The following is a 13,142-nucleotide window of genomic DNA, read 5'->3' on the forward strand; positions in this document are numbered from 1 at the left end:
GTAATTCATTTGGTGAAAAAAACTACTCTCCCTATTGATATGGCCTATTTAAGAGAGCCAATGGAAAAAATAATGGATGCAGATTTCATAAAATCCTACCTCTCTCTAGGGACGGCCTTACAGCCTGCAGTGGCTTTAACGACTGGTTCTAGAGCCTGAATAATAATAGAATAATGTGAAAAGGTGCAATATTCTAGGCTCACAGTGTCCCACTCTAATCAGCTAAGTAAGCCATACCACCTGCAAAGGGTTTCTGAGCCTTTAAATGGTCTCTCAGTCTGGTTCACTAGGAATCACAATCATGGGGAAGACTGCTGACCTGACAGTTGTGCAGAAAACCATCATTGACACCCTTCATAAGGAGGGAAAGCCTCAAAAGGTAATTGCGAAGGAAGTTGGATGTTCCCAAAGTGCTGTATCAAAGCACATTAATAGAAAGTTATATGGAAGGGAAAAGAGTGGAAGAAAAAGGTGCATAAGCAGCAGGGATGACCGCAGCCTGGAGAGGATTGTCAGGAAAAGACCATTCAAAAGTGTTGGGGACTTTCACAAGGAGTGGACTGAGGCTGGAGTCAGTGAATCAAGAGCCACCACACACAGACAGATCCTGGACATGGGCTTCAGAAGTCGTATCCTGAACAACAAACAACGTCAGAAGTGTCCTTACCTGGGCTAAAGAAAAACAGACCTGGTCTGCTGCTCAGTGATCCAAATTCCTCTTTTCTGATGAGAGCAACTTTTACTTCTCATTTGGAAACCAAGGACCCAGAGTCCTTGGACCCAGAAGTTTCCACAGTCTGAGTTGATTTGGGGAGCCATGTCATCTGCTGGTGTTGGTCCACTGTGCTTCATTAAGTCCAGGGTCAATGCAGCCGTCTACCAGGAGATTTTGGAGCACTTCATGCTTCCTTCCACAGACGAGCTTTATGGGGATGCTGGCTTAATTTTCCAGCAGGACTTGGCACCTGCCCACACTGCCAAAAGCACCAAAGTCTGGTTCAATGACCGTGGGATTACTGTGCTTGATTGGGGTAAAAAGTGCCTAGCAGCAGCTAAAATGTTGGGTGGAAAAAGGGGTGTGCAATATTTGCCGATGCATTCACTCTGATTGATTTTTTATTTTACTTACCTGGGCTCCCACGATGTCTACACTGGTTCAGCTATGCACTAAGGTTTGAGGGATATTATTAGGCTGCCTCGAAGCAGCAGCTTAGTTGGTTGTGGTCTAGACAGTTAATCTAGGGCGTATACAGGCTTGGTGCTACTCTTTATCCTCCAGTTTTGACTGGGAGGTTTACTGCTTTCTCTAAGTCCTTCTTACTATATGTAGGGGTAATCTATTAGACCCCCAGTAGGTTATTTAGGACCCCCCTGGACGCCTGTACTAAGCGACTATTGCACACCCCTTTTTCCACCCAACATTTTAGCTGCTGCTAGGCACTCTTTACCCCCCACCCTTTTATCTATGCTTTTGTAGCAAGTATTTACATATATTCTCTGCTAGAACCTGAGTAGACTGTATTTTCCACCCTGTTTAGCAATTTGTGGATACTGCTTATTTGATCTTCTTTGAAGGTCTGTCTATACCCACCCCTTTTTGCTTCTTTATATACATGTTTAGGTGGCTATATAAGAGCATTTTTCCAGGATTTTAATTGGTTTGGGTTTTTTTCACTTTAAACACTTTCACGGTGTATTCATTATTATATTTTTGTTTTTGGCAACTTTTGTTACCAATCATTACCCTCACTTGTTTCAATAAAGGTTCTTTACCATATTTATGTGACTATTTACTAAAAGGGAGTAGTTTGTAAATGGGAATGGATTCCATCCACTTTTAGTGGGTGGACACCTTTTCCCATTTTTCTTGTTTCTTTTATAGTCTTTCTTTTTATATGTTGACGTTGGTTTTGAAAAACTGTGACATGCCCAGCACCTACACCAAGCGTCACCTGCCGCTCCATTTCCACATTAGCCAAACTTTGGATGACAACTGAAAGCTAAGTGTCACGTGTAATACCCCAAAACACAGAGTTTAGGATAGCAAGGGACAAGACAAGGAATTAATGTATTACAGGGCCTCAGAATGGCAGGACGTAACGTTAGCGATAAAGCGTAGTCAGGTACGAGCCGAAGTCAGGGTAATGGAATAGCCAGGGTTAGGTACATGGTAATCAGTCAGACAGGCAAACAAGACAGGAAAGGGTTAAAGATAAATGCAGGGTCAGAAACAAAACCAAGGTCAATACCAAAATATACACACTAGATCAAGGAACGCACTAAAGGGTGCTGGGAACAGAAACCACAATAGGGCAAAGTGGATAGGGCTACGTATGTCTAAATAGCCTGACTTCACATTGGCCCACATCATGGTCTGAATTTTTCTGCATTTTTTAATACAGAAACATGCTAATTCTAGGTGGGGTGGGAGATTAATTTTATGTATCTCAAAAGACCTGTACCATTTTATCAACATTACATATGCGCAATAAACAATTACTTTACTTATTTTTTAATGAACAATCTGTTATAGTTTGTTTTAAGTTTATTATCACTCTAACCAAAACTCACAGGTCCACCTGTATTGCTTAGACCAAAACACAACTGGAGAAAAAATTGGGTTTTTTGCCTTCATTTTGTTATCTATTTAATCTGACAGGGTCATTCGCCAAAGTCAGAATTTAAAGTGAAAATTACATTTAGGGCCAGAGTAGACAAACTGGAAGCATTGCAGACTTAGAAAATGTTTCCAGTTCACCTATTTTGAATTCTCACATTAGAGAATAACCTTGTAAATGTTGCAAGTGGGTTGTCAGCTTGTAAAAACTGACTGTTAAGTGAACCACTCATTTAGTATAGTTACCCTACCATAAAAACACATCATATAGGTTTACCCACCTGAAAAGTGTTTGCACATTGACTATTGTCTTGGCATCGGCCATATAATCTTCTTCGGCACTCATTGTGCTTTCTTTGTCTACAACGACCATGTTGGCTGCAAATGTTACTCCACATTTCAACAAGTCATCTAGGCTTTTAGAAATAAAAAAGTCATTATGTTTTAAATGTGTTTTTTTTAGTGGCACGCATAATAATAATATTGTATCTAAATTAGCATTGAATGTCTTAGAAACCCCAACGTAACTAAGGTTGGATTAGGGAAATATTGTTCTATATTAATATGCACTCCTAAATGATTATAAAAGAACTTAGTGTGATATCTATCTAACGTACATAACAAATATTTAAAATGAATTTAATAACCACTGTTCTTCCAATCACATTTCTGTGTTAGGAGCAGATTTCAATTTAAATCAATATTACCAAGTATTGTTTTATCCCTGGAAAAAAAAAAAAAAATTAAAAAAATTCAGCTTTGATATATAATCAGATTGACACTTAATATTCACTCTAAATTTAAGAATGAAGGTCCAGCATTAAAATGGTATATATAAAATATGATTCTATAAATTGTCTGCTAGGAAATGCAGTTTACTAACATTGTACGAATTATGAACTACATGGTTTACAGTCATTTGATCCAAAAACAATATGAAATGCAATATCAATATGAGACTGCAATATGAATCGAACCAATGCAGCTTTGTAATAGTATATTTCCTATGCAAGACAAAAGGCAGAGATATCATTGTCAAGTTTTGTGATTTCCCCCAGCTGTCACTAGTGACAACTGAGGGGAAAAATGTATTGCCTGTGGAGGATCTTGTGGTATCCTCCATACACCTCAGGGTTGTACTCACTTGCATGCGCACAGCACTGATGTGGACTCTCGGCAGATGAAATGCCAAGAATTGAAGAAGACCAGCAGGACCTTCCTCTGCTTTCTGTGGCCACTAGGCACTTAGCAGAGTGGTTACAATAAGGGGTCTTGTCAATCTATGCAAAGATCCCAGACAGCGACAGAGTCACTTTAAGGTGTGCTGGGCCTTTTATTTTTTATTTACATACTTTTACTTTACTTGATGCCTAATTGCCATGGATAGAAGAGTATCCGTTGGCATTCATACCAGAGTATTGGGCTTCCTTCTTTGTGGAGGGAACCCACTTACTATATTGTTAAACATAAAACCCTTCTTATGATGTGAGAAAATAATAAGTCCCATATTACATGTATGCTCATCTAGCCTTTATAGGGGGTGGGGTAGACGTTTATGTCTGGGGTGATGTGTATAATGGTCAATGGACTCCCATATTGATATAATAAGCCTGATGCACATGAGTGAAAGTATTTAGAGGACTATTTTGCAGATTTCCATGTTGATAGAAGGTTCATTAGTTTGATATTAGGGAATAAGATGGATGGACCATAATGCCGGGTTTTGATAAGCAATATGGGGCTTAAATATTTACAACTCTGTAAATAAACTGCTATGCTACTCAGATTTGCTGATTCAGATTCAGAGCAGTTTTGGAACAATTGAGAGGTGGTCTGGTAAATGCCTTTACTTGTAAACAATACAGTAGCCCTTGTTATAGCCGTCACTAGTGACCTGGCAACACAGGGAGAAAAATGGAAAAATCTAAATAATGACAGATCAGTGGTGGATATAATAGTGGCTATTTAAAATTAACCTCAAAGGATGTGAAGTTTATTTTGTATTACTTCATGTATTGGAAATGTAGATATCTGACAGGAGCCAGATAAATGTGCCACCCTGCATTATTATACTTCTTTACTACCCATTGACAGATTGACATCAAAGTGCTAAACAGTAAATACCCTTGGTATATATCTCCAGTGAAGTTCAGTCAACCTGTACAGTTGTATTTAAAATTACTCAACCCCGTTAAAAATCAGGTGTACAGACCTTCAGCTGTTTGCAATGAACAAATTAAACAAAAACAATCAGAAAAGCTCCACACAAATGTTTTAAGTGATTCCCCAAATTGAACTGAAAATGCATCTTATTATGATTTCTCCAGTCTCACGATGATTTGTCCCCCTGAATAGATAGCCTCACAACAGCAGACATATTGAAAACATGTGTTGTCTCAAACACATCTAATGAAACTAATCAAGGGCTTGATTAGTTGCACCAGCTATGCTTGAGCTAAAACAATTTAACTACCTGAAATGTCTAGGGGTTTGTTGAGTGTCACATTTGACTGCATGTTAGAAATATGGCTAAGTCAAAAGAATGGTCTGCAAAGTAAAGAGAAGAGAGGCTTGCCCTTCACCAACAAGGAACAGGATACAAAAAGATATAAAAATCAATAAATATTCTCAGAGACACATTTTGGAAGCATCCTTTGCAAGTTCAAAGTTGAAGGAACTCGTAAACTACCTGGACGGGGCAGAAAAATTAAACTATGAATTGTTGCAACCAGATTTGTCTCGTTTGCAGCAGGTCATAATAGCAAAAGAGTGCTCTACTAAGTACTATAGTTACTTGCCATGAAGAAAATGGAAAGAGAAAAATCAGCGCTAGATTGCCACACAAGAAAATAATAGTAAGGCTGCAATCCTTAAAGGGGAGTCCCCTATAATCCCCTAATGATAAGAAATGTACTACTTTTATTTTTATTTTATTTACCATTTTATTCATCTATATACTGTGCCATTGGAGTTCTTGTTTTTTTCTCCACATATTACTTCACTGGATTTCAAGGACACCTTTGTGAAGACACACCCCATTTTACGCCTCAGGATCCCTGTTCTTATACATGGCATCTACCATTATGGACTTATGATAAGTGTTTTGGACTATTGCCAATTATCCATTTATATTTCATTTAATATTTAATATTAAATTGTATTATTTTATATTATTTATTATATACACTCTTATATGTTTTACTGTATATTTTAGGCGCAACCTTTTTTTGTTCTATTTTGCATCACTTGCCATGAAGAGGCTGAATAATTTTGAGACTGGAGAAGTCACTATAAGTTGCATTTTCAGTTTATTTGGGGGAAACCCCTTGAAGCAATCATTGTGTTGAGCTATTTCTATTGCTTTTGTTTGATTTGTTGATTGCAAACAGCTGAAAGTCTTTAAATTTTTACATTAAACCTGGTTTTGGGGGTTAAATATTTTTGATTACAACAGTTTTCCTGGCACTATAGCTTCCCCCTCCATCAAGCCCTCTCCCTGTCGTGCAGAAGAGGGTTAAAAAATGATTCTGTAATTTACAAAGATCCAGCGTCAATGTCCCACGGCGCTGGCTCAGGTCCGCCTTCGCTCCTCCTGTGCCGACAACAGCTGGCGGGGAAGACATAATCTGCGTAATTCAATGCTTTCCTATGGGGATTCCGATGACGTTGAAAGTCCTCATGCATAGGGTGAGGATGTCCAGCATTATTTAGGCAACCAAAAGTCACCTAAGCACTAGGAAGTAACTTTAGTGACTTTCTGGTAGACCGCTACTAGAGGAGGAGTTAACCCTAACAGGTAATTATTGCATGTGACAAACGCTCCTTCCCATGTACATTTGCCACAGACTCCTGGAGGAGTGTGGAAGTCAGCCTCCGACTATGGTCCAAATGACATCAACTATAGAGCAATTCTCATGTCTCTATTTAAAAATACAGCTCTACAGTTGGCAACAGAAACATTATTTTTAACAAAACACACACACAGTCTGATTGAGATACCCAACGCTTTGTTTGTATTGTATAAATGGCAGATAAATGTACATGTGCAGAGATAAGTTTTTTTTTATTTGCAGTTTAAAATAAACTCCATTTAAATGTGTCTTTTTCATAGTAAAGGTTATAGACAAAATGATAGGAGTGGCTAGTTATGTAAACAAATAAATATTGTGCTGCCATTTAAAAGATAAAGATGTTGAATCTTTGAAACCACTCTTTAATATGAGAGAGACAAGTCTATGCCTTTTGGATGAGACTTCCCTTCATTGTGACTGGTTGGCCTCCAAAGCCAATCACTGTGCATTCCTGTATGTCTGATTTCTTTAAGGCTAGATTTGTCATGTGATTAATGGCATCCACCAGGCAAGCTTCAAGGGATTGAACATTTCTTGAAAATGAACTGTGATTGACTAACATTGCAACTAAAACAGCTCTGGCTGAGTGAAGTGCTCTACATTTCTTTAACCGTTCAGCCAATGAAACTATAAAAAAAAAAAAAAAAAATGTCAATTTTTATTTATTTGTTTTTTCAAGTTTAATTGAGGCTACAGAAATAGAAAAATAGGGGGGGGGGGGGGGGGAGACAGTCTATCAGGTGATGAAACTGTACAATGTTGTGAGCAAACAATTCCAGTAACGGGATATGCACTATGATAAGTACTCAAGACGTTCGTCAGGTTAAGTTCGAGGAATGGAAATAGGGTTTGAGACATACATTCACATTTTCTTCTTGTGTATATATAGTGTGCAATCCACATTACCTTTTAATTGTATAACTGGTGCCATATATTAGTGCTGTAACAATCTGTGAAGCACATTTTGGGTATGAGACCCCATCTAGGCCGGGTGGTCAGTAGTCTGCATTCGCGGTGTCAAGGCTTTACCAGTACGTTGCCCTATAAGGGTATAGTCTAGGGAGACGGTGCCAATGTAGCCGGTATCACCCTACCTGTGCACAGGGAAGTCGTGGTGTGTAAGCTGGGCCATCGTTATTGGCAGCTTGGGCATATGTGGCTGATGTGCTGCTAGGGCAAGACTCAGGTTATGCATGCCTGGGCAGAACGCCACCTGTTGACTGTCGCCCTTGGCCTAACAGGGATGGAAACTATTTATTTTACACAGTTTTATTTATTTCATATTTTTTGTAATTTTATTTTATTTTATCGCAGGGTAAGGGGAAAACAGCATCCGGCATTAGTAAAGCAACCAGAAAGCCTCTCAAAAGTGATGCAAAGTGCATTTGCAGGATGTATGGGGCTTTGTAAGAGAATGTCAAAGATTTTTTTGTAAGAGAATTGTAAAGTTACCTTAGGTAAACAAAGAGACACACCATAAACAGTAATATACAGAATTATTTGCCTTGCTAAAATAATATATAATATTCAAATGTTTTCAAACACCTATTACAATACATCTAATTTCCTCTTTTAAAAAAAAAAAAGTTTTTTTTGAACAAATATATAGGAAACACTTCACATTTACAGTAGCAATTCTATCTACTTACCATTTTATAGGACAAATAAACCATGAAACATACACGTTTTGTCAATCCTACTAATAAAGGCCATGCACTACAAATAATAACAATGACTACGAGTCATGCCCAATTTCAGCAAAGTGGTCAAGGTTTGATAATGACTATCAAACATTAGTAATATTGGTCAGTGTTGCCACAAATAAACTACAAATAAGCAACAGTTGCTGTATTTTTGAGTAAATAAGGGATACATTACCATTTTGCATCCAAAAGTAAACAGTAAGTATACCCACATTTGGTTAGTTACTGAATACATTCAAAATTGAATTTTAGATCTTCCAAAAGACCTTTTCAGGTCTTCTTTAATAACACAGATTGTATTGTCTGTGATAATTTAATGATTTAATGATAATCACTGGCCAATATCTGACTCTGGACATAACATACAGTAAACACAGACAGACAAAACCACCACATTGAGTACTACATGTGATTTTACCTACTTGTCAATACAGCCCACCATGTAGTAGACCATTGGAAACCAACATATAGCATCCAGAAAATGCATATCTGGCCTAAGCATAAGGATTATAAGAGGTAAATGACAAACTCATGGTACACATCTTTTCTAAAATATTCCAAGTCAAATGTCTTTTATTTTTTTTAAAACCAAGATCAGAGACAAAAATATCATAAACCTAACGTCAACGCAAAATATTCTATATTTTTCAAGAAGAACTGTAATTAAAAATTAGAGGGACACTAAATAGCAAAAGGAAATTAATTCTTGCTCACTGAGAGTGATGTCATCAAAATGCGTTACAGCATATTAAAACTAAATTCTTCATGATAGTGCCTACTAATTGCTTACAGTTCTCAGTGTAGCACAAACAACAGGCATATGTGTCAAGCAATTATTGGTCAAAATGGTAACTGCATTCAACTGGCTTCTGTTACAATTACTGTAAACAAAGTTGTAGCTTGCTGTTTAGTAAATTCCTGGAGCAAAATTGACAATAATTGATTAAATCAATAAACATTACAAATATAATTCCAATATGCAATAATTTAATAAGTAAATTGATAAATGACATGCAACATTTTGAAAAATAAAATAAAAATCTAAGCAGCAGCTGAGTTGGAGACTTTTCCAACTAGACTATTCAGATCTAAAAATGTCAAGATGTCTGTCAATTTAATCTTTGCTGTATTTACTGAATTCATTCCTTGAAGTAACCCATAAAATGTTCTGGAGTTATCCATTGAGAACTCAAAATTCAACCTTGTGGTATGTTTCCAGAACACTGAGAAGGAAATATTTTCCTATGTATCTGCTCTTACCCCCATCTCCATTTTGGTACCAACTAAATAATGATTGACTGTGAATTAATAATTAGCCTGAAATATGCAGACTTAAAGGGAAACTCCAGTGCCAGAAAAACAATCCGTTTTTCTGGCACTGGAGGGTCCCTCTCCCTCCCACCCACCAATCCCCGGTTACTGAAGGGGTGAAAACCCCTTCAGTGACTTACCTGGGACAGCGGCGATGTCCCTCGCCGCTGTCTCCGCCTCCGCGACGCTCCTCCTAGTGATTACGTCGGCCGGTGGGCGAGACTAATCTCGCTCACCGGCCGAGGAGACCTAATGCGCATGCGCGGAAATTCCGCGCATGCGCATTACGTCTCCCCATAGGAAAGCATTGAAAAATCATTTCAATGCTTTCCTATGGGGTTTTGAGCGACGCTGGAGGTCCTCACACAGCGTGAGGACGTCCAGCGACGCTCTAGCACAGGAAACCTGTGCTAGAACCCAGGAAGTGACCTCTAGTGGCTGTCTAATAGACAGCCACTAGAGGTGGAGTTAACCCTGCAATGTAAATATTGCAGTTTATGAAAAAACTGCAATAATTACACTTGCAGGGTTAAGGGTAGTGGGAGTTGGCACCCAGACCACTCCAATGAGCAGAAGTGGTCTGGGTGCCTGGAGTGTCCCTTTAAAATACCCGTTGGGAAATATTCCTGTTCAGTTGATATTAGTTCAGTTGAGATTAACTCTAGTATTTTGACCCCAAAATTGTAAAAGGTATTGTCACTTCCAGGGTGACAGTTTCTTATTTTTTTTAGCACTCTCAAAATTCTAGCACACCTATGCATCTTTCACAAAACTAGTCAAGCTAAAATTGAGTGTTTAATGGTTTAATTACTAAGATTATCTTTCTTTATTTTTTTTAACATTCTTTATTTTCATTTTACGGAAATATTTTGCAACCGTGGTATACACATTTATCGTATGATATGACATGCTTGACAATGTTCCGTGATTAGCTATGTGGGATAGCCGGTTCCATCTTTACTGCTGCATTGGTTACGTATTGTCTGGTTGCACAAAAGTGAATCCATAATAAACAGCAAAACATAAATATAACGTAGATACATACAGAAAAATACATTCAAGTATAACTTAGAGAAAACGTTGGTCTCAGTGGTTGGGTGTTATGCTCACGGGAAGTTTGAGTGTTTCTGTTCTGGGGTTTTGGGTATCTGCTGGGGTCTGCTGTGGTTTAGCCCCTTTTACGCTGTGGGTGTGGGCCCCCGTCAGGTCTCCTCTGTTTGTTGTGCTATTGTGCTCCCCCTCCTGGTCTCCTTGCTATGCTATGGTCCCATTGGCCATTTACAGGGGCTGCAGCTTTGCGAGGTTCGGTTACATTAGCGCCGGTTCGCTCAGCCACGGGTCCCATATTTTGTGAAAGTGGCGTGAGGTTTCGTGAACCAGGGCTGATAGTCTGTCCATTTCAATGGCTTCCCTGGTTTTACGGATGACTGTGGATATTGTGGGGACCTCCGGGGTACCCCAGAGTTCTGCTATCGCCCTCCTTGTTGCCAATGCTGTTCTGTTCGCTAGTTTGTTTTGGGCTCTGGTTAACGGTTCCCAGGGTTTGGATAGGAGCCAAATCCATGGGTCTAAGGGGATATCTATGTGGAGTAAGTCGGAGATCAGGCGGGCCACCTCTGCCCACAGCGGTGCTAGTTTTGGGCATTGCCACCATTGGTGTATGTATGTCCCTTTCTGCCCACACTGTTTCCAGCATAGGTCCGTGTCAGTCTTACCCATGCGGTATAGTCTTGTGGGAGTGAGATACCATCTTAGTAAAGTTTTATAGGCCTGTTCTTTGTGGTTGACACAGATAGAGATAGATGCTGTGGCCTCCCATATTTCCTGCCAGTCAGTCGGGTCCCCCAGTGGTCCCAGGTCCCTCTCCCAAGCCGCCACATATGCCATCGCTCCTGGGGCGTGAGTAGAGATGAGTATGTTATAGTTGTCTGTGATCTGGCCCTTACGGGCTGGGTTATGTATGCATGCTCGTTCAAATGTTGTGCATCTGGTGGTGGCTGCTGTCACGTTTTCTGGGAGTTCCAGAAAACTCTTTAGTTGGATGTATCTAAAGAAGTCATGTGTGTTGTATGGTGTGTGTTGTTGGGGTAGGTCTTTGTATTGTATTAGTTTTCCTCTCTCGAAGAAGTGGTGCATTCTATACAGGTCGTTGTGTTCGTAGTGTGCAAAATCTTTTGGGTTCATTCCTGGGCTGAATGCTTTATTGCGCAGTATGGGTGTCAGTGGAGACGGGTTGTTAATGATAGGGAATTTACGGGTAAGTTTGTCCCAGGTGCTTATCGAGTTGGATAGTGTTGGGGGTGTGGGCGGTGGTGTGGGCCGGGAGTTACGTGGGACCCAGAGGTACAATGAGGGGTGGTCGAAGCCGAATATGTCATGTTCTATGTCTACCCAGCGCTTTGTCCCCGGTGGGGTGTGTAGGTGTTGGATCTGTGTGATTTGCACCGCGTGATAATAGTGTTGTAGATGGGGTAAGCCCAGGCCTCCTATTCTGTTGGGGATGTACATTGTCGCCCTTTTCACTCTCGGTCTTTTATTCGACCAGATGAACTTGTCGATGTGCGTCTGTAAGTATTTGAAGTCGGAGTTGGGGATGGGGATGGGGAGGGTTTGAAAAAGATAGAGCAGTCTTGGTAGGAGATTCATCTTTACCGAGGCTAGGCGTCCCAGCCACGACAAAGACAAGTCCCTCCATCTCTGCAGGTCTTCCGTGATTTTTTGTATCATCGGTGAGTAGTTTAGTGCGTATGTGCTGTGTAGTTCCGCTGGTAGTGTGATCCCTAGGTACGAGATGTGTGAGGCATTGTATTTGAAAGCATATGTGTTCCGTAGTGTCTGTCTATGATTGTCTGCTATTGTCAGCATGAGTGCTTCAGTTTTGTCTAAATTTAATTTGTACCCCGATACCTCTGAGTAGTCGTCTATGAGTTTGAGAAGAGGTGGGAGTGCGTTCTGCGGGTCCGTGAGTGTCAGCATCAGGTCATCGGTGTATGCCGCCGCTTTGTATGTTTGTGTGCGGATTTTGATGCCTGTGATCTGGGGTGTGGTGCGGATGAGATGCAGTAGGGGTTCAAGTGTGAGGGCAAACAGGATGGGGGAGAGGGGGCAGCCCTGCCTCGTGCCATTGTAGATGGAGAACGAGGGGGGGTTCGTGTTAGGTATGAGTAGATTAGCAGTTGGATTAGAGTAAATCATTCGCAGGGCGTCTTGGAATGGTTTGGGGAATCTGAGTTTCTTCAGAGTTGCAAAGAGAAATGTCCAGAGTAACCTATCAAATGCCTTTTCGGCATCCAGGGATAGGAGTAGCGTCGGGATGGAGCGTTGTTTGGCCACCCAGATCAGATCTAGCATCCTCCTGGTGTTGTCACTAGCTTGGCGAGTGGGAATGAAGCCCACCTGGTCCGGGTGGATTATTGATGTGATATATGGTAGCAGCCTGTTGGCGAGTATTTTCGTGAATATTTTGATATCCATGTTCAATAGGGATATTGGCCGATAGTGGCCTGGGTCTGAGAGGGGTTTGTTGGATTTGGGTAGGAGGCAAATGTTAGCTTGCAGCATGTCTTTGGGGAGCGGGTTTCCCTGCAGCAGGGAGTTGTATAGTTGTACTAGGTGGGGCAGGAGAGTGTCCTGGAATGTTTTGTAATATATGCCCGGATA

The 13,142-nt window shown here is 40.3% G+C and overlaps 1 protein-coding gene across 3 annotated transcripts in view; it reads right to left on the reverse strand.

Annotated features, from left to right (window-relative positions):
- LOC134568170 (potassium channel subfamily T member 2) overlaps positions 1–13,142 on the reverse strand; it is a 465,676-nt gene that overhangs the window by 48,019 nt on the left and 404,515 nt on the right. For all 3 annotated transcript variants that reach the window (XM_063426528.1, XM_063426529.1, XM_063426527.1), the window contains exons 20-21: positions 8,594–8,665; positions 2,899–3,033 (exon numbers count right to left, since the gene is read on the reverse strand). In XM_063426528.1, coding sequence (XP_063282598.1) covers positions 2,899–3,033; positions 8,594–8,665 — 207 coding nt within the window. The remainder of the gene's footprint in view (positions 1–2,898; positions 3,034–8,593; positions 8,666–13,142) is intronic.

Source organism: Pelobates fuscus, chromosome 7 (assembly GCF_036172605.1).
Source record: "Pelobates fuscus isolate aPelFus1 chromosome 7, aPelFus1.pri, whole genome shotgun sequence".
In the NCBI taxonomy this organism is placed as follows: domain Eukaryota; kingdom Metazoa; phylum Chordata; class Amphibia; order Anura; family Pelobatidae; genus Pelobates; species Pelobates fuscus.